We start from the raw sequence: 16,721 nt of genomic DNA, 5'->3' as shown, positions 1-16,721 counted from the left end.
GACCCAAATCCTGACTCTTGGCCCCAAATTGGGACTCTTGAAGTTCATCATCCTCCCCCCAAGTGGGTCCTGTCCCTTTTCCCAGCTGGCCACATGCAGTATAAGACATTCAACAAATCAGGTTTCTCATCCCCATCTCCCCTTTGTCCCGCAGGGCTCCGGGCGGCCGTGACCCTTCTGGAGTGCGGAGGGAACCTCCAGCCCCCTGGGGGCTCCCTGCGCCTCCTCTGCCGAGGGTCTGGGTTCAGTTTCGGGGATTATGGAATGTACTGGATCCGCCAGATACCCGGGCAGGCTTTGCAATACGTAGCAGGCATCTACTTCAACAGTGCCAACACCTACTACGCGCCATCGTTCAAGGGTCAGTTCACGATCTCCAGGGACAACGGGCAGAGCTCGGTGACGCTGACCATGAACAACCTCAAGGACGAGGATTCCGCCATTTATTTCTGCGCTAAGTGTGCTGCTAATAATTACCCTGAACATGCTGCTTGTAGTGACGATGCCCATGGTGTCCCCACCCCCATCCCTGTGTCCCCCCCGTGCCCGTTCCCCAGACCCTTCCCCCAGACCCCCAGCCCACACCCAGCCCTTGACCATTGATCCCAACCTTGCTCTGCCTCGGCCCCAGTTCTCACCCGCTGACCCCAAACCACAACTCCTGGCCCCAAATCTCCTCTTTGTTCCCCAAAACTTTGCTCTGAAGGTCGGGGTTTGAGGCCCAGGGTCTCGATTTTGAGACAAAGGTTGAGGATTTGTGTCAGCGGCTGCTGCTGCAGGGAGCACAAGTGGGGATTTGGGGCAGATTCGGGCGATTTTTGGTGCCATCTTAGTTGGGTTTGGGGCAGAAGCACTTCGCGGGTTGCCGTTTCGTGGTTAGTGATGTTGGAAATGGGGGAGATCTGAGACAAAGGGCCAAGAATGGGGTCAAGGGCTGAGATTTGGAGGAAGGGTCTGAGATTTGGGAACATGAGGGGCTCAGAAACGGCGATGCCACTATCGACACGGTCAGTATAAGCAGCAGCAGCAGCAGCGCTACCAATGCTGTAAGATTTGGCACAGAAATAAACGGCGGGATCCTCGTCCTTGAGGTTGTTCATGGTCAGCGTCACCGAGCTCTGCCCGTTGTCCCTGGAGATGCTGAACCGGCCCTTGACCGAATCTGCACAGTAGACGCTGCCACTGCTGCTGATACTGGCGACTGCTTCCAGCCCATGCCCGGGTCTCTGGCGATGCCAGCCCATCCTAAAACTGCCGAAACTGAACCCGGACCCTTGGCAGAAGAGGCGCAGGGACCCCCCGGGGGGCTGGAGGTCCCCCCCACACTCCACCAGGGTCACGGCTGCCCGGAGCTCTGCGGGAAAAAGGGGAGATGGGGATGAGGAACCCGATTCGCTGAGGGCCTCAAAGTGGGTGTGTCAAACTGGAAAATGGGGTGGGACCCAGCTTAGAGGGGCAGCCGGAGCAGGACAACTAGGATGGCGTGGTCCAAAGGTCCCAGTTTCGGGCCCAGAGTCAGGGTTTGGGTCAAGGGTTAAGCTTTGTCCTCACCCCCATCTCCCCTTTGTCCCGCAGGGCTCCAGGTGGCTGTGACCCTGCTGGAGTGCGGGGTGGACCTCCAGCCCCCCAGGGGGTTCCTGCGCCTCTTCTGCCGAGGGTCCGGGTTCAGTTTTGGCAGTTTCGAAATGGATTGGGTTCGACAGAGACCTGGGCAGGGGCTGGAGTGGGTTGGAAGCATCAACAGTGGTGGCAGCACCTTCGACGCGCCATCGGTCAAGGGCCGGTTCACGATCTCCAGGGACAACGGGCAGAGCTCGGTGACGCTGACCATGAACAACCTCAAGGACGACGATTCGGCCATCCATTTCTGGGCCAAAACCACTGTTACTGGAAATGTTGCTCGTGCTGATGCTTTTAACCCCGTCCCCTTCACCCTTTCCCCCCCTGTCCCCGTTCCCCAGACCCTTCCCCAATCCCCAACCCCTGTCCCCATTCCTGTCCCCTTGCCCCAACCCTGCAATGGCTCTGCCCCACATTCTCAGCTCCTGGCCCCACAGCCCAGCTCGGGGCCCATTTGGGGCCATTTTGGCTCCTGAGCTCTCCTTGCCCATTCTGACCCTGCCCTTGACCGATGGAACGTTCCAGGTGACTCCACCCTTGCGCCCATCTGCTTCTCTCAGCATGGAGCCCTCGGCTCGAGGTCAATTTCAACAATTTCATCTCCTCTAACTTTCATGTGGTTTTGGGAAAAAAAAAAAGGGTTTTTTCTTCAGAGCTCCCAGAGAGGATTCCAGCCCAGCCCCAAGGAGCAGGACCAGACACCGAGGCCGCTGAGGGAGAAGTGAAGCCCCAGGTGGGACAAAGGGAGGGAGGGAGGGAGGTGAAGACGCCGCGATTTTTGGGCTCCGCAGCCTCCCCCCAATTCCTCCCCGGCAGCTGCCAGGGCCCGGCCGGGGCAGGAAAGGAAAGAGAAAGTTCCTGGTTTTGGTCATGGTGAACATCTGTGTTTGGCAGAGGGCAGCTCAGCCTCGGGGCACTGCGGCAGAGCGCTGGCTGCACAAAAAGCTTTGTGTGCAAAGGGTCCTGGAGCGATCCCCGTTCCGCACTGGGACGGAGGGGAAGGGCCAGACTGGGGAGAGATGGGGAAAATTGGGGGAAATCTAGAAGTTTGACGCTATTAACAGCATTGTCACTATAATTAGCAACAGCCCAAAAACCAGCGCAAAAATCCCTTGCACAGAAATAGGATCCAGAATCCACGTCCTTGAGGTTGTTCATGGTCAGCGTCACCGAGCTCTGCCCCTTGTCCCTGGAGATCCTGAACCGACCCTTGACCAATGGCGCATAGCCGATGTTTTCACCAGTGTTGGTGATCCCCGCGAGCCACTCCAGCCACTGCCTGGGTCTCTGGCGGATCCAGCCCACCCCAAATTGGCGAAAATCGAACCCGGACCCTCGACAGAGGAGGTGCAGGGACCCCCGGGGGGTCTGGAGGTCCCCCCCGCACTCCAGCAGGGTCACGGCCGCCCGGAGCCCTGCGGGACAAAGGGGAGATGGGGATGGGGCCAAAGCTCAACCCTTGACCCCAATCCAGACTTCTGGCCCCAAACTGGGACCCTGGGAGTTCATCATCCTCCTCCAAGGTGGGTCCCACCCCTTTTTCCAGCTGGCCACGCTCATTTTAAAGCTTCTTCTCCATTCAGGTTTCCCATCCCCATCTCCCCTTTGTCCCGCAGGGCTCTGGGCGGCTGTGACCCTGCTGGAGTGCAGGGGGGACCTCCAGGCCCCCGGGGGGTCCCTGCGCCTCCTCTGCCGAGTTCCCGGGTTCAGTTTCAGCAGTTTTGGGATGGGCTGGTATCGGCAGAGGCCCGGACAAGTCCTGGGGTACGTCGCAAGTATTAGTGACCCTGGAGGTTACACTGAGTACGCGCCATCGGTCAAGGGCCGGTTCAGGATCTCCAGGGACAACGGGCAGAGCTCGGTGACGCTGACCATGAACAACCTCAAGGACGAGGATTTCGCCACCTATTTCTGTGCCAAGGGTGCTGATAGTGGTTACCAAAATCAGGCTGCTGCTTATCATTTGATCCCATCTCCGTCCCTGTGTCCCCCCCTGCCCCTGTTCCCCAGACCCTTCCCCCAATCCCCAACCCCTGACCCCATTCCTGTTCCCGTGTCCCAGCTCTGAACTGCTTATTCCCCAAACCTTCCCTATTTTCCCCCAAATTCATTACTCTCGGACCCACATCTTGACTCTAAGAAATTTTTGTGCCAAACCCTCCGGATTCGGTACCCCCAGTGCGGGTTTGGGGACAGGGGTACAGATTTGGGGCTGCCTCAGAGGGATTTTCAGGCCCGTGGTCACAATGGAAGGGAGCAGAAATCTGGGGTGAATGGCTGAGATTTGGGGGATGGTTCTGGGCAAACAGCCCAAGGGTGAGGGGAAGGGCGAGATTTGGGGGAAATGGGCAAAATTGGGGAAAAGTCCAGACTTGGGTCAGCAGGGGTGGAGTTTGGGGGGAAATAGTGAAGTTTTGAGGAGAAGGGCTGGGATTTGGGGGTAGGATCGCCAGGATTGGGGAAATTTGGAGACCACCATGGTCACTACCAGGATTGATGCCAAAACCAGCAGCATTACCATTGCCAGCGTAATCACTGGAGCGTTTGGCACAGAGATAGGATCCAGAATCCTCGACCTTGAGGTTGTTCATGGTCAGGGTCACCGAGCTCTGCCCGTTGTCCCTGCAGATCCTGAACCGGCCCTTGACCGACTGTGAGTAGATGGTGGTGCCACCACTGTTGATGTATGCCACGAATTGCAGCCCCTGCCCGGGTCTCTGATGGATCCAGAACATTCCAAAACTCCAAAAATTGAACCCAGATGCGGGGCACAGCAACGTCAGGGACCCCCCGGGGGGCTGGAGGTGCCCCCCGCACTCCAGCAGGGTCACAGCCGCCCAGAGCCCTGCGGGACAAAGGGGAGATGGGGATGAGGACAAAGCTCAACCCTTGACCAAAATCCTGAACCTTGGCCCCAAACTGGGACCCTTGGAGTTCATCATCCTCATCCCAGGTGAGTCACATCCCATTTTCCAGCAGACCACACCCGCTTTGACCCCACAACCAATCAGGTTTCTCATCCCCATCTTCCCTTTGTCCCGCAGGGCTCCGGGCGACTGTGGCCCTGCTGGAGTGCGGTGGGGACCTGCAGCCCCCAGGGGGGTCCTCTGCCGAGGGTCCGGCTTCTATTTTGGGGGTTTTGGGATGGGCTGGTATCCACAGACACCAAAGAATGCACTGTAATGGCTCGCAAGTATCACCAACAATGGTGGGAGCAACTGGTATGCGCCATCAGTCAAGGGCCGGGTCACGATCTCCAGGGACAACGGGCAGAGCTCGGTGACGCTGACCATGAACAACCTCAAGGACGAGGATTCTGCTGTTTATTTCTTCGGGAAATCTTACAATACTGGTGCTCCTGTTGCTGTTGCTCATGGGGACCTTCCCAGTGATTGCCCCACACCAAACACAGCACCCCCACTTGTCCCCGTTCCCCAGACCCTTCCCCAGCTCCCAGCCCCTGACCCTGCCCGTGACCATTTCTCCATTTCCTTTTCCCCTCTCCGGCCCCAAATCCCAACCCTTGGCCGTTGATCTTCCCCCAAACTCTGCCCCAAAGGTCAACGCTGGGCCCGGGGCTGGGGACACGAGTTCCGTCACAGAGAGGGAGGACGAGGCCTGGGATTTCGAGGCAGGGTTTGGGGAATGGGGACATTTGGGACCACAACAATAGGGGTGGAGTGAATAGCATTGGCATGATGGTAATCCCCATCAGCCCCAGCGGCTTTGGCACAGAAATAGGATCCGGAATCCTCGTCCTGCAGGTCGAGCATGGGCAGTGTTGTGAAGCTCGGCCCGTTGTCCCTGGAGATCCTGACCCTGCCCTTGACCGACGGGGCGTAGTGGGTGTAACCTCCAGAGCTGTGGATCACCGCGAGCCATTCCAGCCCCAGCCCAGGCCTCTGGCGGATCCATTGCATGGAGTGACCCCAGAAACAGAACCCGGACCCTCAGCACAGCAACGTCAGGGACCCCCCGGGGGGTTGGAGGTGCCCCCCGCACTCCAGCAGGGTCACGGCCACCCGGAGCCCTGCGGGACAGAGGGGAGATGGGGATGGGGCTAAAAATCAACCCAAATATTGATTCTTCCATGCAGATCCTTATGTTGGACACAAATTGGGACCCTTGGACCTCACCATCCTCCTCCTGCAGCACCTGCCAATCCTCCCAGGTGGATCCCGCACACTTCTTCTGGCATGGCGGTGCCCACTTTGGGTCCATAACCAATCCAGCTCCTCATCCCCATCTCCCCGTTGTCCCACAGGGCTCCGGGCGGCCGTGACCCTGCTGGAGCGCGGGGGGGACCTCCAGCCCCCCGGGGGGTCCCTGCGCCTCCTCTGCCGAGGGTCCGGGTTCGATTTTGGGAATTTCAACATGGGCTGGATGCGTCAAAGACCTGGGAAGGGACTGGAATTCGTGGCAGGGATCAGCAACAACGGTGGAAACATTGGCTACGCACCATCGGTCAAGGGCCGGTTCAGCATCTCCATAGACAACGGGCAGAGCTCGGTGACGCTGACCATGAACAGCCTCAAGGACGAGGATTCCGGATCCTATTTCTGTGCCAAGGGTGCTTACAGTTGTTGTGCTGCTTCTGATGCTGATGTTGGTGGTGGTGTCCTTACCCCTGTTCCTGTCCCCGTGCCCCAGATCATTCCCTCCAACCCCAGACCCCACTCCTGACCCTGCGTCCCAACCCTGCCCTGCTCTGGCCCCAAATCTCAACTCCTGGCCCCTCCGGCTCCTGTTTCTGCGGGAAATCTCCGGGTACCGGTGGCGCTTATGCTGCTGGTTATATTGAGAGTGCCGACCATGGCCCCATCCCCAACCAGCATTAGGAGCAGCTCCATAACTATCAGCATCCTTGGCACAGAAATAGGATCCGGAATCCTCGTCCTTGAGGTTGTTCATGGTCAGCGTCACCGAGCTCTGCCCGTTGTCCCTGGAAGTCGTGAACTGGCCTTTGACCGACAGCGAGTAGTAGGTGGCACCATTGCTCCAGATCGCTGCGATCCACTCCAGCCCCTGCCCGGGCCTCTGGCGCATCCAGCCCATCCCAAAGCTGCCGAAAATGAACCCGAACTCTCGGCAGCGGAGGCGCAGGGACCCCCCCGGGGGGCGGGAAGTCCCCCCCGCACTCCAGCAGCGTCACGTCCACTCCCCAATCCCCTTCCCCAGTTTTGCCCGAAATTCCCTTTGTCTGGGCTCAAATATTCTACAGAAATTTCCATTATTGTACAGTACCTTAAACCCTGCAATTAGCCCCAGTCGACCCATTAATAATTTCGACACCTGCACCTGGCTTTTGCATCGCCCCATCACCCTCTCCCCTTTGTCCCGCAGGACTCCGAGCGGCCGTGACCCTGCTAGAGCGCGGGGGGGACCTCCAGCCCCCCGGGGGGCCCTGACGTTTCTCTGCATCGGCTCTGGGTTCACTCTGGCCAATCACGACGTGTTCTGGGTGCGCCAGAGACCTGGGCAGGGGCTGGAGTTTGTCGCCCACATCACCTACAATGGAGGCTACACCATCTACAGTCCATCGGTGCAGGGTCGATTCACGATCTCCAGGGAGAACGGGCAGAGCTCAGTGACGCTGACCATGAGCAACCTCAAGGACGAGGATTCCGGATCCTATTTCTCGCCAGACGTCCCAAATATTGGGGCGCTGGTTATGTTTTTATTGATGATGCTCTCAGAGATCCCATGCCCTTGATGGTCACCAAATGTCTCCAATCGCCACAGATTCTTCCCCAAAATCCCAGTCCTTCTCCTCAAATCTTGGCTATATTCCCCCAAACTCTGCCCCTGTTGCCGCAGCCCTGGAGTTTCCCCAGTTTTCCCCATTTCACTCAATTCTCCCCCCAGCTCCCTGAAGTCTGATTGGCTGATCGGGCACAGTCTGAAATGAGAACTCTTGGAGAGCAAGGCCTGAACTGGGGGACGTGTTTGAATGTTTGGGGCCAATGGTTGAGTTTTGGGGCAGGAGCAGGGGAGGGTTTGGGGTCAGTGCTGACCATTGGTGCAAATGGGGGAGATTTGGGACAAAGGGTCAAGGGCTGAGGTTTGGGGGAAGGGTCTGGGATTGGGGACCATAGGGGCTCTGATGGGGTGGTGCCACCACCGGAATGGTCAATATAAGCACCAGCATAAGCGCTACCAGTATTGTAAGATTTGGCAGAGAAATAGGTGGCAGAATCCTCGACCTTGAGGTTGTTCATGGTCAGCGCCACCGAGCTCTGCCCGTTGTCCCTGGAGATCGTGAACCGGCCCTTGACAGATGGCGCGTAGTAGGCGCTGCCACTGCTGATGATACTGGCGACTGCTTCCAGCCCCTGTCCAGGCCTCTAGGGATGCCAGCCCATGCCAAAACGGCCAAAATCGAATCCGGACCCTCGGCAGAGGTGGCGCAGGGACCCCCCGGGGGGCTGGATGTCCCCACCGCACTCCAGCAGGGTCACGGCCGCCCGGAGCCTTGCGGGATAGAGGGGAGATGGGGATGAGGCCAAAGCTCAAACCTAGACCCAAATCCTTACTCTTGGCCCCAAATTCTAACCCTGGGAGTTCATCATCCTCCTCTCACGTGCATCCCACCACTTTTTCAAGCGTGCCACTCCAACTTGGGCACTCTTCACCAATCAGGTTCCTCATCCCCATGTCCCCTTTGTCCCGCAGGGCTCCGGGCAGCCCTGACCCTGCTGGAGTGCGGGGGGGACCTCCAGCCCTCTGGGCGGTCCCTGCGCCTCCTCTGCCGAGGGTCCGGGTTCAGTTTTGGGGATTATGGAATGTACTGGATCCGCCAGAGACCCGGGCAGGGGCTGGAATACGTCGCAGGCATCTACTACAATGGTGCCAACACCTACTACGCGCCATCAGTCAAGGGCCAGTTCACGATCTCCAGGGACAACGGGCAGAGCTCGGTGACGCTGACCATGAACAGCCTCAAGGACGAGGATTCCGGATCCTCTTTCTGTGCCAAGGGTGCTGATAGTGGTTTCCAAAATCAGGCTGCTGCTTATCGTGTGGCCCTGTCCATGTCCCCAGGTTCCCCTCCCGTCCCCGTTCCCCAGACCCTTCCCCCAGTCCCCAGTCCCTGACCCCATTCCTGTCCCCGTGTCCCAGCCCTTAACTGGCCCTTCCCAAATCTCCCCCATTCTCCCCCAAATTCCCAATCCTCGGCCCCACACCTTCACCCTTGGTGCCAATTTTTGTGCCAAACCCTCCGGATTCAGTGCCCCCAGAACGGGTTTGGGGCCAGGGGTGCAGATTTGGGGCTGCCCCAGAGGGATTCTCAGGCCAATGGTCACAAGGGAAGGGAGCGGAAATCTGGGGTGAAAGGCTGAGATTTGGGGGATGATTCTGGATAAACGACCCCAGGGTGAGGGGAAGGGCGAGATTTGGGGGAAGGATCTCTGGGATTGGAGAAATTTGGTGACCATCATGGTCGCTACCAGAAGTGAAGAAAAAAGAGCAGCGGCATTGACAGCAGCATAACCATTGTCACGTTTGGCACATAAATAAACAGTGGAATCCTCGTCCTTGAGGTTGGTCATGGTCAGCATCACTGAGCTCGGCCCGTTGTACCTGGAGATCCTGAACCGGCCCTTGACCGATGGCGCGTAGTAAGTTGTGCCACCATTGCTGTAGATGCTTGCGAGCCACTCCAGCCCCTGCCCAGGTCTCTGGCGCACCCAGTACGTGTCGTAGCTCCAGAAACTGAACCCAGACCCTCGGCAGAGGAGGCGAAGGGACCCCCCGGGGGGCTTGAGGTCCCCCCTGCTGTCCAGCAGGGTCATGGCCGCCCGGAGCCCTGCGGGACAAAGGGGAGATGATGGAAATGACAAATCGGATTGGTCCAGAATGAGAAAATGGGCATGGCTTGCAGAAAAAAGGGGCAGGACCCACGTGAGACGGCAGCCAGGATGAGGATATGGTGGCAGAAGTGTCAAAATTTGGGGCCAGGAGTCAGGATTTGGGTCAAGGGTTGAGCTTTGTCCTCATCCCCATCTCCCCTTTGTCCCGCAGGGCTCCGGGCGGCCGTGACCCTGCTGGAGTTCAGGGGGGGACCTCCAGCCCCCCGGGGGGTCCCTGCGCCTCCTCTGCCGAGGGGCCGGGTTCGATTTTGGAAGTTTCTCCATGTCTGGGTTCGCCAGAGCTCCGGGCAGGCGCTGGAGTGGTTACAGCAGTGGCTGTGGTAATGGCGCTTATGCTCATGGTGTTGATGGTGGTTGTCCTCCCAAGCCCTTTCTTCTGTGTTCCCAAGTATCACAAAATTATCTAAACCTTCCCCAAAGTCCCAGCCCATCTCCTGAAATCTCAGCCCTTTTCCCCCAAACTCAGCCCCTGTTGCCCAAACTCTCAACTTTCCCTCAGTTTTGCCCATTTCACCCAAATCTCCCCCAGTTCCCAGGCCCTGATTGGAGGAGGCCTGAACTGGAGCCCAGGGGTGAAGGTTCGGGTCCAATGGTTGAGCTCTGGAGCAGGAGCAGGGGAGGGTTTGGGGTCAGTGCCGACCATTGGGGCAAATGGGGGAGATTTGGGACCAAGGGTCAATGGGGGAGGTTTGGGGGAACGGTCTGGGGACCCGAAACGGGGGGGACATGGGGGGACGGGGGTGGATCCACAACTGGTGTCTTCAGCATATGCAGCAGCATGCTGTGCCCATTGTCCCTGGAGATCCTCACCCAGCCCCTGACTGATGGTCCATAGCTGGTGTAAGCACCATCGTTCCTGATCCCCGCGACCCACTCCAGCCCCTGCCCGGGTCTCTGTCGGGCCCATTGCATGGAAAAACTCCCAAAACTGAAGCCGGACCCTCGGCAGAGGAGGCGCAGGGACCCCCCGGGGGGCTGGAGGTGCCCCCCGCACTCCAGCAGGGTCACGGCCGCCCGGAACCCTGCGGGACAGAGGGGAGATGGGGATGAAGGGATGCAAAAGTCAGGCAGAGGTGTCCAATTAATTAATGGGTGGATTGGGGCTAATTGCAGGGTTTAAGGAACTTTTCAATACAGGAAACCTCTGCTGGAAATTTGAGGCAAGAAAAAAGGATTCTGGGGCAAAACCAGTGAAGGTTTGGGGATGGGGGAGCGGCCGTGACCCTGCTGGAGTGCGGGGGGGACCTCCAGCCCCCCGGGGGGTCCCTGCGCCTCCTCTGCCGAGGGTCTGGATTCAGTTTAAGGAGTTTCTCCATATTCTGGATCTGCCAGAGACCAGGGCAGGGGCTGGAATACATCGCGGGGATCAAGAGCAACGGTGGTGGCATTGGCTACTCAGATTCGGTCAAGGGTCGGTTCAGGATCTCCAGGGACAACGGGCGGAGCTCGGTGACGCTGACCGTGAACAACCTCAAGGACGAGGATTCCGGATCGCATTTCTGTGCCAAGCGTATTTCTGGTGGCAATGCTGATATTGCCACTGCTTTTGGCCCTGTCCCCATCGCTGTGTCCTCAGCTTTCCCCAGACCTTTCCCCTGTGGTCACACATAGCCAGCGTCACCGAGCTCAGCCGGCTGTCCCTGGCCGTGCTGACCCGGCCCTTGACCAATGGAACGTTTCAGGTGACTCCACCCTTGCACCCATCTGCTTCTCTCAGCATGGAGCCCTTGGCTCGGGATCAATTTCAACAGTTTCATCTCCACAATATTTCATGTGTTTTTGGGAAAAAGAAAAGAGTTTTTTCTTCAGAGGTCCCAGAGATAGGATTCCAGCGCAGCCCCAAGGTGCAGCACCAGACACCGAGGCTGCTGAGGGAGCAGTGAAGCCCCAGGTGGGACAAAGGGAGGGAGGGAGGGAGGAGAAGACGCCGCGATTTTGGGGCTCCGCAGCCTCCCCCCACTTCCTCCCCGGCAGCTGCTGGGGCCCGGCCGGGGCAGGAAAGGAAACAGAAAGTTCCTGGTTTGGTCATTGTGAACATCTGTGTTTGGCAGAGGGCAGCTCAGCCTCGGGGCGCTGCGGCAGAGCGTCGGCTGCACAAAAAGCTTTGTGTGCAAAGGGCCCTGGAGTGATCCCCATTCCACACTGGGATGGAGGGGAAGGGACAGACTGGGGAGAAATGGGGAAAATTGGGGGAAATTGGGAACTGGGGAAGTGACAGTGCAGTTTGGGGGAAAATATCTGAGATGTGAGAAAAAGAGCCAGGATTTTTGGGAAGGATCTCTGGGATTGGGAAAATATTTTGACCATCATAGTCACTATCTGGATTGATTCCAGCATCAATAGCATTGCCAGCATAAGCATTGCAAAGTTTGACCCAGAAATAAACGGCTGAATCGTCGTCCTTGTGGTTGTTCATGGTCAGTGTGACCGAGCTCTGCCACTTGTCCCTGGAGATCGTGAACCGGCCCTTGACTGATGGTGCGCAGTCGGTGCTGCAGCCACTGTTGATGCTTCCAACCCACTCCAACCCCTGTCCAGGTCTCTGTCGAACCCAATCCATTTGGAAACTGCCAAAACTGAACCCGGACCCTCAGCAGAGGAGGCGCAGGGATCCCCCGGGTGGCTGGAGGTCCCCCCCGCACTCCAGCAGGGTCACGGCCGCCCGGAGCCCTGCAGGACAAAGGGGAGATGGGGATGAGAAACCTGATTGGCTGTGGGCCCTAAGTGGGTGTGGCCAGCTGGAAAAAGGGATAAGACCCAGCTGGGAGGGGGATCAGGAGCAGGAGGAGAAGGACAAATTGTCACAACCTGGGGCAATAGTTGGGACTTTGGGGTCAAGGGTTGAACTTTGGCCTCATCCCCATCTCCCCTTTGTCCCGGAGGGCTCCGGCCGGCCGTGACCCTGCTGGAGTGCGGGGGGGACCTCCAGGCCCCCGGGGGCTGCCTGCGCCTCCTCTGCCTAGGGGTCGGGGTCAGTTTCAGCAGTTTTGCCATGTTCTGGATCAGCCAGAGACCCGGGCAGGGGCTGGAATTCGTCGCTTACATCAGGAGCGATGGTTCCGGCACCTGGTACGCCCCATCGGTCAAGGGCCGGTTTAGGATCTCCAGAGACAACGGGCAGAGCTCGGTGACGCTGACCATGAACAACCTCAAGGACGAGGATTCCGGATCCTATTTCTGTGCAAAAGCTGCTGGTGCTGCTTGGGCTGCTGCTGCTGCTTACATGGACCGTGCCGGTGGTGGCAGCGCCCTTGCCTGAGCCCCTCTTTTCCCCAAAACTCAGAACCTTTACCCAAATCTCAACCCTTGACCTCATTCTAACCCCTTGGCCCAGGTCTCCACCATTTCCTCCAATGGTGGCCAAAGACCCCAAACCCCCAAACTGGTTCTGCCCCAAACCCTCCTTCTTTGGCCCCAAAACTCGCCCAATTCTGCCCCAAATCCCTACTCTGGGCTCCCAGCCGCAGCCGGTGGCCCAAACCTCACCCGCTGCCCGCAAATCTCGGCTCTTTGGGGCAATTTTGGGGCACAAGGGGGAGATCTAGGGCCGAGAGTTGAGTTTGGGGCCAGACCCAGGGCAGGGTTTGGGGCAAATGTGCAGCGTTGGGGCAAAGGAGGCGGGGCTGGGACAAAGGGTCAGGGGTGGGTCAGGGGGGTTTGGGGAAGGGTCTGGGGACAGCTGGGGAGAGGGACGGTGCCAGGACCCCAAACAGCAACCCAACCACCGGGAGTGAAACCAATGGCATGGGCAGCATTCCAGCCACCATAGGAATCCTTGGCACAGAAATAGATGGCGGAATCCTTGTCCTTGAGGTTGTTCATGGTCAGCATCACCGAGCTCTGCCCGTTGTCCCTGGAGATCGTGACCCGGCCATTGACAGAATCTCCATAGTGGGTGGTGCCATCAGTGCTGATCTGTGCTACGAACTCCAGCCCCTGCCCGCGTCTCTGCCGGTACCAGCCCATCCCAAAACTGCCAAAACTGAACCCGGACCCTTGGCAGAGGAGGTGCAGTGACCCCCCGGGGGGCTGGAGGTCCCCCCCGCACTCCAGCAGGGTCACGGCCGGCCGGAGCCCTGTGGGACAAAGGGGATGGAAAAGCTCAACCGTTGATCCAAATCCTGGCTCTTTGCCCCAAATTGGGTCTCTTAGAGTTCATCATCCTCCTCCCAGGAGGGTCCAGTCCCTTTCTCCAGGTTGCCACACCTGCTTTGAGGCCCTCGACCAATCAGGTTTCCCATCCCCATCTCCCCTTTGTCCCGCAGGGCTCCGGGCGCCCGTGACCCTGCTGGAGTGCGGGAGGGACCTCCAGCCCCCCAGGGGGTCCCTGATCCTCCTCTGCCTGCGGTCTAGGTTTGATTTTGACAAATTTGACCTGTTCTGGATCCGGCAGAGACCCGGGAAGGGGCTGGAATTCATCGCCAGCATCTAGTATAGCAGTGGGGGTTACACCTACTACGCGGATTCGGTGCAGGGCCGCTTCATGATCTCCAGGGACAACGGGCAGAGCTCGGTGACACTGACCATGAACAACCTCAAGGATGAGGATTCCGCATCCTATTTCCGTACCAAGGATTCTTATGGTGGCTGGAATGCCGCCCATGGCATTGGTTTCACTCCCGGTTGTTGGGTTGGTGTTTGGGGTTTCAGCCCCGTCCCCGTCCCCAGCTGTCCCCAGACCCTTCCCCAAACCCCCCTGTCCCACCCCTGACCTTTTGCCCCAGTCCCGCCCCCTTTGCCCCAAGGCTGCTCATTGGCCTCAAACCCTGCCCTGGGTCTGGCCCCAAACTCAACTCTCGGCCCCAAATCTCCACCTCGTGCCCCAAAAGTGCCCAAAGGGCTTAGATTTGGGGACAGCGGGTGAGGTTTGGGTCAGGGCTGCGGCTGGGAGCCCAAAGTGGGGATTTGGGGCAGAATCAGGCGAGTTTTGGGGCCAAAGCAGGTGGGTTTGGGACAGAACCAGTTTGGGGGTTTTGGCTCTGTGCTTGGTGTTTGACGGGGGCATGGTTCTGGGCAAACTGTCCAAGGGTGAGGAGGAGAATTCTAAGATTAGGGAAAAACGATAAAAACTGAGGGGAAGTGCAGAGTTGGGGCAGCAATGGCAGAAGTTAGGTGAAAATGACGGAGATTTGGGGGAAAGGGCTGGGATTTGGGGAGGGATCAGAGAATTCTGTGGTACTTGGGCACAGAGAGGAGAAGGCCTGGGACCACAGCCACCAACACCATGATCACCAAAAGCAACAGCATCATAATCACAACTACTGCCGGCACATTTGGCGCAGAAATAGGATCCGGAATCCTCGTCCTTGAGGTTGTTCATGGTCAGCCTCACCGAGCTCCTCCCATTGTCCCTGGAGATCGTGAGCCGGCCCTTGACCGATGGCGCGTAGCCGGTGTTGGAACCACTGCTCCAGATCCCTGCGACGAGTTCCAGCCCCTGCCGGGGTCTCTGGCAGGTCCAGAACATTCCATAATCGCCAAAACTTTACCCGGACCCTCAGCAGAGGAGGCGGAGGGACACCCCGGGGGGCTGGAGGTCCCCCCCGCACTCCAGCAGGGTCACGGCCGCCCGGAGCCCTGCGGGACAAAGGGGAGATGGGGATGAGAAACCTGATTCGTTCAGGGCCTAAGAGTGGGCTTAGCCAGGTGGAAAAAGGGGCAGGACCCACCTGGGAGGAGGATGATGAACTCCAAGGGTCTCAGTTTGGGTCCCAGAGTCAGGACTTGGGTAAAGGGTTGAGCTTTGGTCCCATCCCCATCTCCCCTTTGTCCCGCAAGGCTCCGGGTGGCCGTGACCCTGCTGGAGTGCGGGGGGGACCTCCAGCCCCCCAGGGGGTCCCTGCGCCTCCTCTGCCGAGGGTCCGGGTTCAGTTTCAGCAGTTTCACCATGTACTGGGTGCGTCAGAGACCCGGGCAGGGGCTGGAGTGGCTCGCAGGGATCAGCAGCAGTGGTTCCAACACCATCTACGCGCCATCGTCAAGGGCCGGTTCACGACCTCCAGGGACAACGGGCAGAGCTCGGTGACGCTGACCATGAACAGCCTCAAGGACGAGGATTCCGGATCCTATTTCTGTGCCAAGGGTGCTGATAGTGGTTACCAAAATCAGGCTGCTGCTTATCGTGTGGCCCTGTCCATGCCCCCAGGTTCCCCTCCCTTGTCCCCATTCCCCAGGCCCTTCCCCCAGTCCCCTGCCCCATACCCAATTCCTGTCCCCGTGTCCCAGCCCTGAACTGGCTCTGCCCCAAATCTCCCCCATTCTCCCCCAAACTCCCAACTCTCGGCCCCACCCCTTCACCCTTGGTGCCAATTGTTGTGCCAAACCCTCCCGTTTCGGTGCCCGCAGCGTGGGTTTTGGGCCAGGGGTGCAGATTTGTGGCTGCTCCAGAGGGATTTTCAGGCCCCCGGTCACAAGGGAATGGACCAGAAATCTGGGGTGAAAGGCCGAGGTTTGGGGGATGGTTCTGGACAAACAGCCCCAGGGTGAGGGGAAGTGCGAGATTTGGGGGAAATGGGCAAAACTGGGGGGAAAATCATGAGTTGTGGAAGCTGGGGTGGAGTTTAGGGAAAAATGGGGAGGATTTGAGTCTAAAAGCTGGGATATAGGGGAAGGATCTCTGTGATTGGAGAAATTTGGTGACCATCAGGGTCACCACTAGAAATGACAGCAAAAAGAGCAGCAGCATCACCACCAGCATAACCATTGTGACGTTTGGCACAGAAATAGGATCCGGAATCGTCGTCCTTGAGGTTGTTCATGGTCAGCGTCACTGAGCTCTGCCCATTGTCCCTGGAGATCCTGAACTGGCCCTGCACCGATGGAGCGTACCAGGCGTGGGCACCGCTAGCGTCGATCAGCGCCAGCCATTCCAGCACCTGCCCGGGCCTCTGGCGGGTCCAGGTGATGGAGTGAGCCCCGAAACTGAACCCGGACGCTCGGCAGAGGCGGCGCAGGGACCCCCCGGGGGGCTGGAGGTACCCCCCGCACTCCAGCAGGGTCACGGCCTCCTGGAGCCCTGCGGGACAAAGGGGAGATGGGGATGAGGCCAAAGCTCAACCCTTGACCCAAATCCTGACTCTTGGCCACAAACTGGGACCCTTGGAGTTCACCATACTCCTCCTGCGGCACCTGCTGGCCCTCCCAGGTGGATCGCACACTCTTTTTCCTGCATGGCGGTGCCCACTTTGGGTCCACAGACAATCCATCCCATCATCTTCATCTCCCCTTTGT

General features: G+C 58.7%; 1 pseudogene and 3 gene segments (V, D, J or C); all 4 read left to right on the top strand.

Annotated features, from left to right (window-relative positions):
- Positions 1–159: 159 nt before the first annotated feature.
- Positions 160–5,463, top strand: LOC128946346 (Ig heavy chain V region 6.96-like; the record flags this gene model as incomplete). The annotated part of the segment is given in 2 exon segments: positions 160–542; positions 5,385–5,463. Coding segments are annotated over 2 exon segments (462 nt in total), but the record flags the coding sequence as incomplete, so codon positions are not given.
- A 426-nt stretch (positions 5,464–5,889) lies between these two features.
- Positions 5,890–6,303, top strand: LOC128946345 (immunoglobulin heavy variable 3-9-like; the record flags this gene model as incomplete). The annotated part of the segment is given in 1 exon segment: positions 5,890–6,303. A coding segment is annotated over 1 exon segment (414 nt), but the record flags the coding sequence as incomplete, so codon positions are not given.
- A 2,009-nt stretch (positions 6,304–8,312) lies between these two features.
- On the top strand, positions 8,313–13,923 carry LOC128946344 (immunoglobulin heavy variable 3-30-like; the record flags this gene model as incomplete). The annotated part of the segment is given in 3 exon segments: positions 8,313–8,639; positions 10,824–10,906; positions 13,845–13,923. Coding segments are annotated over 3 exon segments (489 nt in total), but the record flags the coding sequence as incomplete, so codon positions are not given.
- A 1,353-nt stretch (positions 13,924–15,276) lies between these two features.
- On the top strand, positions 15,277–16,403 carry LOC128946343 (Ig heavy chain V region 6.96-like; annotated as a pseudogene).
- Positions 16,404–16,721: the final 318 nt, after the last annotated feature.

This window comes from Melozone crissalis, unplaced genomic scaffold, assembly GCF_028551555.1.
Source record: "Melozone crissalis strain CALT ecotype California unplaced genomic scaffold, PUWL_Pcris_2 ptg000079l_1, whole genome shotgun sequence".
In the NCBI taxonomy this organism is placed as follows: domain Eukaryota; kingdom Metazoa; phylum Chordata; class Aves; order Passeriformes; family Passerellidae; genus Melozone; species Melozone crissalis.
The sequence above is the reverse complement of the archived record's forward strand: the minus strand, read 5'-3'. Positions and strand labels throughout refer to the sequence as shown.